Genomic DNA, 14,003 nt, shown 5'->3' with positions numbered 1-14,003 from the left:
GCATGTGGAGGCTCGCTCCCTCTTAGACTCTGAGTACTCTCTGTTGCTGTGGTTCATTGTGTTTGTGACAGAAGTTTCAGGATGCCTGGGTGGACTTTTCCAGCCCTCTGCTACTTCCTGTTCAGCCATGAACCCTCAGGTTCATCTGCTGGACTCTGTGTCCTCCTGTGCTGCGATTTCCCACCGGCTGTCAGTCTCAATTTCTCGGTGTGGGCTTCTCAGAGTTCAGGAGGTTCACACCTGATGACTGGCTCTAATCTTCTTCACCTGACAGCTGTCAGTCAGCTTCTCTGTGTGCTCTGCTGACATCTCTGCAGCGTGGTGCTGCATGGAGAGCAGCGGTCGGTCACTGGTTTACCTTAGATACAAAGCCAGAGGAACTGTGACTGATCCAGGTGTGACCTGCCTGTGCACCTTGGTTTAATCGTCCCCACTTGTTACAGGTGTTTAGATTCTGGTGGCTGTTCAAAGTCTTTGTAATAGGTGTTGATTGATTATATGTCCTTGGTGACTGTAGCAGGCCTTTGCTGTGTAACAGGATGAATAACCTTGTGTTGTGTGCTTGTTCCTCAGATGACATGGTCACATCCAAGTCCAGCCTGTTCTTCCAGATCTCCAGCGAGGGGAACCAGAACCTGTACGTGACGCAGGCCACCCTCTGGCTCTACTTCAAGCTGCTGCCGTCTCCTCTGGAGGTGCGTCCGAGGCGGAAGGTGACGGTGAAGGTGTACTACCAGGAGCCCGGCCTCAGCAGCAAGTGGAACCTGGTGGAGAAACGGGTGGAGCTGAAGCGCAGCGGCTGGCACACCTTCATGCTGACCGACGCCGTGCGGTTGGTGTTTGAGAAGGGCGACAGGCGCCAGAACCTGGACGTGCGATGCGAGGGCTGTGAGACAGACGGCGTTGTGCCGGTCCTGCTCAACCACAACGACGAGTCCCACCGGCCCTTCCTGGTGGTGCAGGCCCGGCAGGCCGACAACAAACACCGGATCCGTAAGAGGGGGCTGGAGTGTGACGGCAGCAGCAGCCTGTGCTGCCGGCAGCAGTTCTACATCGACTTCCGGCTCATCGGCTGGAACGACTGGATCATCGCACCGTCGGGTTACTTTGGGAACTACTGCGAGGGGAACTGTCCGGCCTACATGGCAGGCGTCCCCGGCTCGGCCTCGTCCTTCCACACGGCGGTGGTGAACCAGTACCGCATACGTGGGATGAGCCCGGGCTCCATGAACTCCTGCTGCATTCCCACCAAACTTAGCACCATGTCCATGCTCTACTTCGACGACGAGTACAACATCGTGAAGCGGGACGTTCCCAACATGATCGTGGAGGAGTGTGGCTGTGCTTGAGCGGGTCTTTTTCTTCTTAATTTAAGGTGCAACTGAAGACCTGAACTGTACACAGACTCACAATATTACAACTAAAAGAGTATAGAAACAGAATATTTATGGACGACGGAGAAAACATGCGCACACCTCATCCCCACATATCTACACACCCTCATGTATGCCTGCACAGAACCTGTATATATATTTATGTTTGGTGATATATGTCCTTATATCCTCTGGTTGAAGACTGTGTGATCAGAGACCTGAAGAGTTCTCTTCCAAATGTTAAAGACAGCCTCTGGAGCTCTTCATGAAACATCTCTGATGAAGTGTTCGTGACGTGTGTAACCTTCTCGCCTTCACAGAGCCGCAGCGTTTGATGTGATGATCGGTCATGTCGTTAGAGTACGTACCACCTGTGTAGACGTGGGTGTGTGGTTCAGATATAAACTCTTCATGTGTAGAATTTAAAGCCAACACGACGTCTCCAGAGGAGCCTTACGAGAGTCACTACGACGGTTTGGGCGATTCCACTTTGCCTCTTTCAGAGCAGCGTGTGCAAACACGTGGGACAAGCACTAAACATGTTAATACGCTCGTTAACTTCAACAACGTACAGCACTTGAGGCCAGCAGTCGCATTAACACTCAGAGAACTTTGTTCCGCGATTAAACGGCTTCGAGCAGATCCCAACATTTGGAAACAGAGAACACGTCGAGACGCGTTGAGGTTTGTGTGTTCACGACTCCGTCACCAAACCAAAAGCATCCCCCACACTGACGACTGAAAGTCTACGACAGTGTGAGGGATCACTCCTCAATTTAAAACAACCTGAGGATGTTTCTCCTCACAGCTGCGGGTTCTTCTGCTTCCATCGTCTTCAGAGTGGATCAACTTTCCCTAAACTATTATCCCCGTCGCTCACATAACACACACGTGCCCCTAAAATGATTATTTCTCTTCACTTGAAATAAGACACCTTAAAATAATAACCGAACCCCTCAGATCACAAGATGTGCGTGTGTGTCAGGAACCTGAGCTGCAAAAACAGAGGGGCCGGTGTGACAGAGTAGAGTTAGTGTCAGTTCACAACACAAACCCATCCACAGTCTGAAGAGCTCCACCATCCTCCCCTCATGGTCGGGGCTGTCAAACCTCAGTGTGTGACGGGCACGTGACGATATGGAAGTAGAATGAAAATCAGGAACGTCCTCACATTTAACCGTTTGTGCTCCAGCTCGAGTCCTTCCAGTTGTTTGTCAGTTACTCCTCATTCAGTGAACGTCAACAGTTGCCATGTTGCTCAGTTTAGAGACGGTGCAGCTCGGCACTTCCCGACGCACACCGTGATAGCACTTGCAGATTGAAATGCCTTTAAGGAGCCCGATGTGGCGCAGCACCGCCCACAGTCCTTCTAAAAGAAATAAGTGCCGCATGAGCTATGCAATGTAAAGTATTTACCCGCGAAGCAGACGAGCTGACGAACATCACCAATACTTGAAATGTAAGCGTGGCGAGCAGAGGCAGGCGGAGCTTCGGCCGGGGGGCGGGAGGAGGCGGGAGGAGGCAGAGAGCTCCCCGACCAGAGCTGCTCATCAATGAAAACGTGTTCGTGGCAGTAAACGGTCGACTCGAGATGTAATCGGACACACGGCGAGTCATTCAACAAAGCGACTGAATCTCCGTTCGTTCAGCAGGAAGAACCTTCTGAACGTTTCGTTTATTGACGACTAAACGGTTTCGCCGAATCAACTCTGACGACTGAAAGATTCTCTGATTGCTTCCTGGATCGTGTTTCTGAGTTTGCTTCCAGTCTATGAACTTCTCTCAGAGTATGTAGTCATTAAAGTGTGGACGGCTTTACTTTCCTTTACTGCGTGCACAAACGTATAAAAGACAGATTTAGACTTCTGCGTCGGACAGTGAATTTAACAAACAAAGATGGCAGCTGGAAGGGACCCGCTCTCATCTTTACTGGATCATATATGTAATCACAGTCAGACTCATGACGAGTGTTTGCAGGTACACGTGTTTGTTTCAGGGTGATGTACAACAGGATAACACACGTCGCTTTTTATTTTAATGAGGCATGATGTGTTTGTTGCACCTGTTGAGGTGTTCAAAGAGAGCTTCAGCTCCTTCGTGTGTGACAGGCTAACTGGGGCTAACTTTGACCCAAATGGGAGGCTTGAACAGTGATGTTGGCGTCCCGGTGGAGTTCCCATCATGGCCTGTTTGGCACCGAAACACACTTAGAGACAGTTTCAGGTCTCCGTCACTTTGACATCACTTTGATATTTTCAGGCTAAACGCTTCAGCGACCTGTTATTTTAATACTTCATTACTCTCTGCTCTCATTCGTCGGCTACCAGGTGCACGCTCGGCGCCTCCCGCCCGCCGCTCCACCTCCACTCTGCTGCCACTGAAACCCTCCGCTTGCTCTTCAGAGCGAGCGCTTGTTAGAATATTTGCACTGAGGAGCTGACGTATGGAATAAATAGAAACTGCCATTGAAATAAAAGTTATTTTTATAGAAGCTGAATTGATCTCTGTTCAAATGTATTATAGCTGATCATGGAACCAAAGAGGCCGGAGGTTTAGCTAACGAGAGACGTTGGTGTTGTCGTGACGGTTCAGAGGCCTAAACACTGTATCAGGGGATAACATCACTCCACATCCTGCTTAACCTCTTTTCTATTTTCTACCTAGACATGGATATTTCTTATTTTTTCATCAAATGATTCAATATTGCTAGTTTTCTTTCTTCTGTTTGTTAGCTTCAGAACCATGTAGAGTAAAGCTCAGCCGTCTGATCCCTGTACAGTCGATGTAACATATGAATATTTTCTTCTTTGTTATTGGTGAAAATAAATTTCTTATTACCGATTGTATGGATTGTTGTCGTGTCTTCAGACAGAGTTCCTCTGAGCGGCTGCTGCAGCAGGAGGAGCTGCGTGTGTGTGCGGGCGCACGAAGGCTCTAAACAGGCCTAATGATACCTGAGCAGGACTTCAAGGGTCAAGTGTTTGACCCCGGGGTCACACCCTGCATGATTGGGAGGAGAGACGCAATCGATTTCAACTGCTGCCGCGTTAGCAATTAGCATGTAAGGAGCGTCAGGAGCGTGTGTGAGCCTGCAGCTAAACAGGAAGTCAGAGAGAAGCTAGGGAAACATCTGAAGCACTCCGAGGCACATGACGCTGACATGCAGGTATCCATCGAACGTATAATTGCTCCTAAATATAATCCGCTAAGTGTAGGTCGACGTCATGAAAATGTTGTCGCTAAGTGCTGTGAAATGATATGTTTGAGAGGGAAAACAGTCGCCCCTTAATCCGACAGGTGACGAACGGATGAGTCAACTCTGACACCGTCTGCTGCTGCTCAGGAATGAGCGAGGGAGAGAGGGAGAGAGAGAGAGAGAGAGAGAGAGAGAGAGAACAACGAGAGAGAGAGAGAGAACAACGAGAGAGAGAGAGAGAGAGGGAGAGAGAGAGAGAGAGAGAGAACAACGAGAGAGAGAGAGAGAGAGGGAGAGAACAACGAGAGAGGGAGAGAGAGAGAGAGAGAGAGAGAGAGAGAGAGAGAGAGAGAACAACAAGAGAGGGAGAGAGAGAGAGAGAGAGAGAACAACGAGAGAGAGAGAGAGAGAGAGAGAGAGAGAGAGAGAGAGAGAGGGAGAGAGAACAACGAGGGAGAGAGAGAGAGAGAGAGAGAGAACAACGAGAGAGAGAGAGAGAGCAACGAGAGAGAGAGAGAGAGAGAGAGAGAGGGAGAGAGAGAGAGGGAGAGAGAATAACGAGAGAGAGAGAGAGAGAGGAGTACCTGCACATTTCTGACTTACATATCTCAGATTGATGCTGCGGGATGCCTGACGGGGAGGAGAAACAAAGATGGACGCTCACATGCTGCCGTACAGGTGAGAGGACCTGTGAACAACCAGGAAACACAGTAAATGGATGGAGTCAGACAGTCACGTCCCCTCAGCATGACTGAACAACAGGTGATACTGTGAGTGTGTCATCAGAAGGTCAAAGTTCACCAACACTGAGTGACCAAGAGCCTGCAACGTAGCGCTTCAGCTTTGTTTGGGTTTAATGCTAATTAGCAAATGTTAGCATGCTAAGCTAGGAGGGTGAACATTGGTTAACATATCTTCCAAACATCCACATGTTAGCATTAGCATTTAGCTCTATGCACTAAGTACAGCCTCACAGAGCTGCTAGCGCTGTTAGCCTGGTTAAGGTTTAGTAGAAGTTAGCAGTTTACAATCTGCCTGCACAGAACCATAACCACAGCAGCTTTACGGGCGCGTCTTAGAGACTCATATGCACTGCGTGTTTCTGACCAAAGATAAATAATAATGATTGTGTTAATGTAGAAACCTGTCCGTCAGCCCGGTATGGGAGTGTTCTGTTGGCCGTTAGAGGAGCTGCACTTTGTAGTCCTGCACATGTATCTGTGCCTCAGCAGCCGCAGAGTCGAGGCATTCTTCAGCGCTCAGCCAGACGAGCGGCGGTGGGACGAGCGTGTCAGCGACGCGGGAATGTGGAGGAATTACGGTGAGATTCAGTCAATTACAGAGCGACTTTGTGGTGATGTCAGGTGACACACGAGAGCTGTTTCATCATGTTGCTCGGCATTAGCAGGTTCACCACAAAACACAGGAATGTTAATGCAGAGAGCCGCGGGGCCGAGCAGCGGGACACACACTTACATGCTGTCGTGACGTTTGGCAGGATAAAACTGTTATGTGTTTTGACAGTGTGGTGAGCTCTGACAGACACATGAGCGGGACTCAGTGTGCTTTCTCTGCTGATTTACAGCGAGCGAGAAGCAGATCTAATTTGTTTCAGGACGGGGAGGGGTCATGAACCATCAATCATACTTTTACAGCTCGTGACAAGGTACAGTACCTGTCGCCCCGAGGGAAGGTAACAGCAGAGAGACAGGAGCCCTCGTCTCGCCCGACTCTCGGTCCTCTCCTCGTGCAGACCTGGAGTGCATGCGGCCTGCAGACAGAACATGTGAGACATACTGATCAACTTTATTAGTATACGTATTTCAGAACCAGCACTTCACCTGTGTGAGGAGGTGCAGGTCTTCACTGATGGACAGTCCTTTTCTTTGGGACGCACAGACACAGACACATCGCTGCCAACTCTCCTGACGTGCCAGCAGCCCGAGGAACTGCGTCCACTTCATGCAAACGTTCCTGTGGAATATTGGGGAGATTGATGAGGTTTTCCACTGTAGACAAATGAGAGGAAAGTCGATGCACTCTCAGAGGAAACTGTGGAATCTCAAGGCCGAGCACAGGTACATCAAAGAGTCATTTTCATGTGTTGGAGAAGAGTTCAGGAAGTCTGACTTTCCCAAACGCTGCGCGGGGAAAAGCAAACATTCCTAGAAGTTCTTCAGCGTTTACTGTTATCCCTCATTAGAGGTCGTAACTCGCTCCAGTCTCACCTCAGGGGCTTCACTAATGAATCAGAACTTCTCAGAGACACAGAGAGGCATATTTTATTTAGTGCCTTTGACCTTTGACCTTACAATCTGTATGGATAAGTGTAATGCTCTGTATGAGCTGTGATCAGGAGGTACGTAAACACCTCAGGAGAAACGATCCGGTCTGTGCTCGGAGCGCGCTCAGATTGGACCCGCTCCCTTCTTTAAATGTTTCACTGCTCGCATGTTCAGACGTCTGTTCGTCCCTTCGGTCCACAACCAAATAAAAACACTGATTATTGAACGGAAACTTTGCACCATGATTTACTGTGCCTAACCCCGCCCCTCCTCCTGCTCTGTGTGACTCTCAATGGGAGCATCAGTGACTAAATGAACATCATGCTGTGTTGAAGAAGACGTGAAACTAGAGACTGAGACCATAAAGTCATTAGGAACATGTTTACTGAGGGAATACATCAGGAGAGGAGGAGGAGCATGTTCTCATAGACTTCTATAGGATCAGACTTCTGTTTGTGAGGCCTGTAGAAAGAAAAACAAGTGTCCATCATCTGGCCTGTGATGGAGTATTTTTCCACTGCGGTGTCCAAGTATTTGGTCCTCTTCTGGATGCTCTTGATGTGGGCGATTTCTGCATTTTTCTGAGCTCCTGCACTCTGAAAAAAAGAGTCTGCAGAGTCACGAAAGCATAAACAAAAGTAAGAGGCTTTCAACATTTCAGACAAGTGGAAACTTTCTCCAACGAGGCCGTGATGAGGAGGAGAAAATGTGACAGAGCAGACGGAGGAGCAGGGCGAGCAGCTGCAGGGAGCGGAGGAGAAGAGGGATCCGGCTGTGAGGGGCGTCTCCTCGCGCTCTCATGTATTTATGGTGGAGAATGACTGGAATGTTCCACTGCACTTATCAAAATATGCATGTTACATCTCCAGCTTTTCTTTCACCCGAGGCATCAGCTCGCAGCTTCATCCGCACCTTATCAGTCTTCTGCGGCTTCTTCGACACGCCGTGAAATTGCAGTGCAGGTTGGAGCTGACACGCTCACCACCTCGCCTCTGATTCAGGCTGTCCTCCGGGGGAGTCCCACAGGATGATTGACAGCTCAAACTCATAACAAACGAGGGTCAGGGGCGGTTTACAGGCTGGTTTCTCTGCAGTTCAAACTGCTTTTAGATCAGCTGCTGTTTTTATGACACGCTGCTTCAGGTGGAAAAGAACACAAACTCACACAGTGAGCAAAGTGAGAACAGGCTGTGGGATCATTGGAAGGATAGAATCATGGCTGACACAGTTTTCACTGATTGAAAGGATGTTAAAGTTGGAGCACGCCTGCTCCCTGTCAGCTGTGAGGGTTATTAAATAGGCTCACTAAATGAAGTCACAGTTAGGATGTGTTAAAGCAACAAACAGTGAAATGTGACCAAACATGGTGTGAGTCTGCTTCCACACTTTGAGGCGATCTGCGGAGGGTTCAGGTGTGGAGACGCTCGGCCGGATCACAGTCTGTGGTCTGGTCGTGTTGTTGCTCAGATGTGTCCTGACTCACGCCTCAGGCATGTCTCTTCGACCCGAGTGCCTCGGGTCCTCAGGACTGCGGCCGCTGCAGCCCTGAAACACTCCATGATGTTACAGCACTTCAGGATGGAGCTCAGTGCGGACATGAGTCACAGTCTGCACGTCTCCGCTTCTGAAAGGACACCGCAGCCGAATCACAACAACAACAATCCTCTCTGATTAGTGAAGACAGCACGTTGGCATCCTCAGACTGCAGACACCACAAACAGACGAGGTCGTGACAGCAGGTCGAAGGTTAACTCCACAGTTAAAGGTCTGACTCTGCAGGAACAGTTGAATACATCCTGCGACGTGTTGATCCTCATGTTCTGTCCATGCACGAGACGTTTTCTCATCATGAGGTTTCCTGTTCGACACGTCTGAGTGGACACGTGGCACCATGTGACTGTTTGATTCTGAGGACAGTTATTAAATTATTAAAGCTTCTGCAAAGTTTTCTTTTTTAGGATTCAGATTTGTTTACAAGTCATTTTAAAGTTTCTGTGGAATCATTGAATCTTTATTTATCTGTAAGTTAGCAGTGAAGCCTTGAACGTGCATGTGAGAAGGTTCTGCCGCTGAAGGTGGCCGCTCATGTGTCAGAGGGTCGCTGTTAACTAACAGCGTCTCATACTGAACACTGTGTGAGGAGGCGCTGCACGCACACACAAACACATGCTACAACATGCAGGTACTTTGTACCTGTTCTGTGTTAAACCTGAGCTGAGAAATATCAGTATGAGTCAGGATGTTTTAGCCTAGCTTAGCATAAAGACTGGAAGCAGAGGGGAACAGCTATCCGTCTGAAGCTCAGTTCTGAACACGCTGGTTCTTCATCGTTTCCTCTTCACGTCCGTGTTCATCAGAACGCAGCAGGATTAACAACAAAGACGAACACAGAGCGTTACACGGAGCGCAGCGAGGAGCTGAGCCTCCTGAGTACTGAGGTGAAGCCGCAGTAACCCGCAGGAGGTGCTGCTCCGATCAGCTGATAAACGTTCATTGAGGAGAAATGGAGCGGCTCAGTCTTTTCAGGAATCTAAAAAGTGATGATGTAACTCATCTTGTACTTTTTTCTGGGAGCTAACAGGGGGGTCGGCGCATTGTGCTCCCTAAACGCTCCAGATGGTTGGTTAAGCCGGAGCCGCTGCTGGATCACTGCGTCCAACTGACCCACACGGTGCGCCGCCGCCGCCCAGCGTCCTGCTGCATCAATATTCATGAGCAGCAGCAGAAGAACCGGCCCGGCCTCATTAGAATATTCATACGGCGGAGGTTCATGAGCACGACGTGCCGGCCTCATGACTATTCATGAGGGCGCTCTAATCTAACGGAGAAGAAGGAGCCGGTTTGAGGGGAAACGTCACCCCCTCCGATGATCAGCACCTCTCATAATGAGAGCCTCATTCACAAGTGTACAGCCAGCAAGCTGCCATTTTTGTTGCCTGATTAAGCCTGATGCTTATCCCTGTTTCTAGGTCAGGGCGAGGCATACCAAAAGCATTAGAGCATCAAGAATCGGGCTGATGACTTGGTTAAGAAAACATACTGTACACTGGGACGTCTCTTAACCGTGACCAGCACCTCTGACAGACAGAACCACTTCCTGCAAACATCGCAGCCTCCTTCTGTCCCTCTCTCTGGGTGTTTGTGACGTTTTCATTGTTGCACCCAGCGCCCGACAAAAGTAGGACAGAGCAAGTTGCAAAAGGCACAATGGGGGACAGTTTGCTTTTCTTGGTAACTCCCAATTAGGCATTGTTCTCACTCCAAATGTTTCTTTTGAATAATTGACAGTAATTTAAAGGAATCTAAAAAAAAGGACATCCATTATCTAAATCAGGCCACGTGTCTCTCCAGGCTTGCATCAATATTATTTAAGAGCGGCTGCTCCACTGTTCCCCCGTGCCCTCTGCAGATACTCCGGTGTGTTCGCTCCCTCCTGCAGGACGGGGAGCTTGTGTCCGGGCAGGTTGGCTCTTGTTTCGGGGCTAAGCTCTCTGAATGAAGGGTTAAAGCTTCCTGTAACGAGCGTGTTTAGGCTGATTTACTTTTCCTCCTGCTTCTCTCTAAGGGTGCTGGGTCCCTGCGCTGCTGCTGAGCCTCTCTAGGGCACATACTTGTGGGGCACATATATTCTCTCTCATTAGTTCTGCAGATTTGGGGCCCTCGGGGTACTCCTGTGCACATGTGTTGGGAGTGTGGTTCCCACTGTGCTCTGCAGCTCTGATTGAGTCTCTGATTGCCTTGACATTAAGGGGGCTGCAATTCTTGTGTCATGTCCGGCCTGATGAATTGGGGGTGCAGGAAGAGGGGGTGGGGGTCGCTGCACACTGAGCTGTTGTTGTCGCCCTGAGGTTCGCGGCTCGTAGGCCGACGCTCGGGACGAGAGGACTGCTGGAATTCGGCTCCGGCACCTGGTGGTGAGAGGAAGGCTGACATGAACTGAGAGGGCTCCGGGGTCTCTGAGATACCTGGACCGTTATAATCCAGTCTAATGAAGCACTTATAATACTTCATTATTCACGTTAGGTGTGTGTGTCACGTTATTAAAGACGCACACATAATGCAGGTTTTAGTTTGGAGGGTTCTTTAACTTCTGTCGAGGCGCAGCCATGGTGGAGGTTTATGAGGCTTTGAGCCGGATTCATGTCACAGAAATATAAGGACTCCATATGTCACCGTCTCTCTGTGTTCTCTGAGCAGGTTCATGTTTCTCTGACGCTCTTTAACCGACGCAGGACGTCAGGAAGGCTGTGAGCTGAGCTGCTGCTAACGTTAGCTCACGTTTCTATCGGAGCTGAATGATCTGCAGATGTTTCCTCCTCTTCTGACTCGGAAATTAAACCAGAACAAACACTGATCAAAAAATCTGTGTTTCTTTGAAGCACTTTGGTGGGTCTTTAGGGGCTGCGAGCTAGCTGAGCTAGCTGATGCTAACTCGACTTACAGACGCCTGAAGACGAACATTCGTCATATTTGAGTTAAAACACACAAAGATTGATTTGCACTTCACTGTTTTATAATCTGGTGCGACCTCGCGCTGAAGTCAGACACGCTGACCGACATCTTCTCTTCACTGACGGACAAACGAACAGGATCGTGCTCCTCATGAGTGACAGCCGGTCTGCCTGTAGCTCCCGGGACACAGACGAGGGTTTTGGTATCTTTCAGGACACTAACGTGCGTGTGAGCTCGCTCCATGACCCCTGATATGAAGCCAGAGCACAAGCGTTCAAGGTGAACCTCCCGGCCCACCCGCTGCCTCCCCTCCCCGCTCTCTCAGGGTGAAACTGCTGCTTGTTTCTCGTCAGTCCTCCTCCCTGTCAACCTGTCAGACGGGGAAACATAAGTCTGCTGCTGGTTCCTGCTCGCTGTGAGCTTCCTGCATTTTTAATCATCACTTAGCTCACTTCATGAAGCCGTCTGAGATAAACTCATTAACTTTGGAGGAAGGAGCCTTCAGCGGGCAGACTTTCAGTCCCACACCTGGTCTGGATCAAGGTGTGTCGGGTTTTTCCCCACAGCGATCACAGTCCGCCTCACCTTCCTCACGGGTCAGCAGCGAGCCGCCCAGGCCTCCCAGTCGGCTAATCTCCTGGTATGAGTGACTTCATCAGTCAGGAAGCCGCTCGCCAAAACATTCAGCTCATATAATTAAGAGGCTTAGATGAATTTGTGCAGAGGTACAAAACAGCATTACGGCCTTAGCGTGGATTTGCTCTTTGTATTCTGCTTCTCACCGCACACTCAGAAGCTTAGCGGCTGAACGTTTCTCCTCGGAGCTCCCGACTGTAACAACAGGAGCTGAAAGATTTATGAGCACAGTTGTTTTTCCAGGAATCACTGGAGTCCTGATGTTGGGAGGGCGGCCGGCTGCCGCTCGCCGCTCACTTCACCAAAGTAAATAATGCTCCCGTTATACTCGTCTATTAATAGAACAACAGGGGAGGTCAAGAGGTCATGGAGACCTGTGCATTTTAGTGTAACCCTGCTGATGTGGCAGCTCGGAGCGAAGAACTGATGGAGAATCACTTCAGCAGAGATGAAACAAAGACTCACGTCAGAACTAAAACGTTCTGCTTCAGGTGTCACACAAACATGAGAACATCACGATGCATTCAGGACGTGCAGCACATGGTCTTTACCTGAGCGCTGAGTTTGACACGTGCTGCAGATTCTGAACGTGATGAGCGTTGGATGTTGGATGTCCCCTTGGAAACCGCACAGACTCCCTCGGCACACGCTAACTGCTTGCATGCCATCTCATGTTTGTGTTTGAAATCTGACTCGTCCAAATGAAGCCGTTTCCTGTGACGAGCAGCTTTAAAGGCAGCAGAGCACACAGATGAAGACGTGACAGTTTCATGGCTTTATGATGAGCAGTAACTTATGGACACCAGCCTGCGTCACCGCGAAGGAGAAGTATGCACCATGATTCTTCCTTTCATTAGCTCCCACACAGAGACAGAGCGAGGACCTCGAGCAGCAGCTCTCCATCCATGAATTAGCATAACGAATCATCGCCAGAAACACGGCGAGCCAACATCCAGCGGACTCATTTAACCTCCTTGTTTCAGGGCATTTCTGATGACTGACTGACCTGGTAATAGCACGTGCTAACATGTGTGCAAATAAAGACTCACACACACACACACACACACACGCACAGTCGCAGCATTCTCCAGGAGAGATGGCAACGGTTCAAGAAGGCAGCTATTAAGGGAGCTTACTCGCTCTGTTCCAGCTCGGCCGCTCAATGAATGACATCACTCGCAGCTTGTGTTCATACAAATCTCACCCGCACCCCGAGATCTCATTCGAGCAACTTGAACAAATATTGGCAACAGTTCCTTTCCTCTTTTCCTCCCACACACACACACACACACACACACACACACACACACACACACACAGAGGCAGCGTTTTGATGGACAAAGCATTTAGCTGCAATCAGCATCATGGCCTAATACTAAAGTAATTTATGGTAATGTATGTGGGGTGTATGTTTACTTTAAAGGCAGCCTGATAAGCTTCATGTGGCATGTTTCTGCTGGGGGGGGGGGGGGACACAATTGGGAGATTTGTTTGGAGGCTCCGGGGGCCCCGATGGCCCCCCGTGGGGTCTGAACAGAGCGGCTGTGGTCTGAACACACTGAGGCAGTGTCTCCGCTCGGGCTCCGTCCATCACTCACAGGCTGTCCATCAGTGAATGAAGGAGAGCGGGACGAGGGCTCGCTCCCACACATGAGTCAGCAGCTTTACTCTTAAAGACCAAACAAATGGAGTTTGTTGAGCAGCGAGCCGTCACGTCATCAATGCTGCACATACACCTGACTGCATGTACCTGCAGAGCACAGGAGCTGCTGCTGCCTTGATTGGTTCGTTTGCTCCGGTGTTAGTTTGAATCCAACACAGTATTTTGTTCATCGCACAAATACCACAAACAAACTACACAATGAGGCAGCAGCAGAGCAGCGGCTCCTGTTCTGAGAGCTTAAATCAGCGTTTTTCTGAATGGAGTCTGGTGTGTGTGCAGAGAGCGATGTAAACAAAACAATCATCTTCCTCTGTAACACAAAGGTCTATCTCCGTAGGGACACTTTCTGTAATGTTGTCACACACTTAGAATAACAATCTGAGTGTGAGAACTTTTAG

The 14,003-nt window shown here is 49.6% G+C and overlaps 1 protein-coding gene across 1 annotated transcript in view; it reads left to right on the top strand.

The window, feature by feature from the left end:
* The window catches only part of LOC138603334 (inhibin beta B chain-like), a 6,772-nt gene extending 4,230 nt beyond the window's left edge, over positions 1-2,542 (top strand). Inside the window, 1 exon segment of the mRNA XM_069675044.1 lies at positions 574-2,542. Coding sequence (XP_069531145.1) covers positions 574-1,349 — 776 coding nt within the window. The 3' untranslated portion in view covers positions 1,350-2,542.
* Positions 2,543-14,003: the final 11,461 nt, after the last annotated feature.

This window comes from Semicossyphus pulcher, unplaced genomic scaffold, assembly GCF_022749685.1.
Source record: "Semicossyphus pulcher isolate SPU_LCO1_2020_fin unplaced genomic scaffold, fSemPul1.0.p SCAF_24, whole genome shotgun sequence".
NCBI classification, from domain to species: Eukaryota; Metazoa; Chordata; class Actinopteri; order Labriformes; family Labridae; genus Semicossyphus; species Semicossyphus pulcher.
The sequence above is the reverse complement of the archived record's forward strand: the minus strand, read 5'-3'. Positions and strand labels throughout refer to the sequence as shown.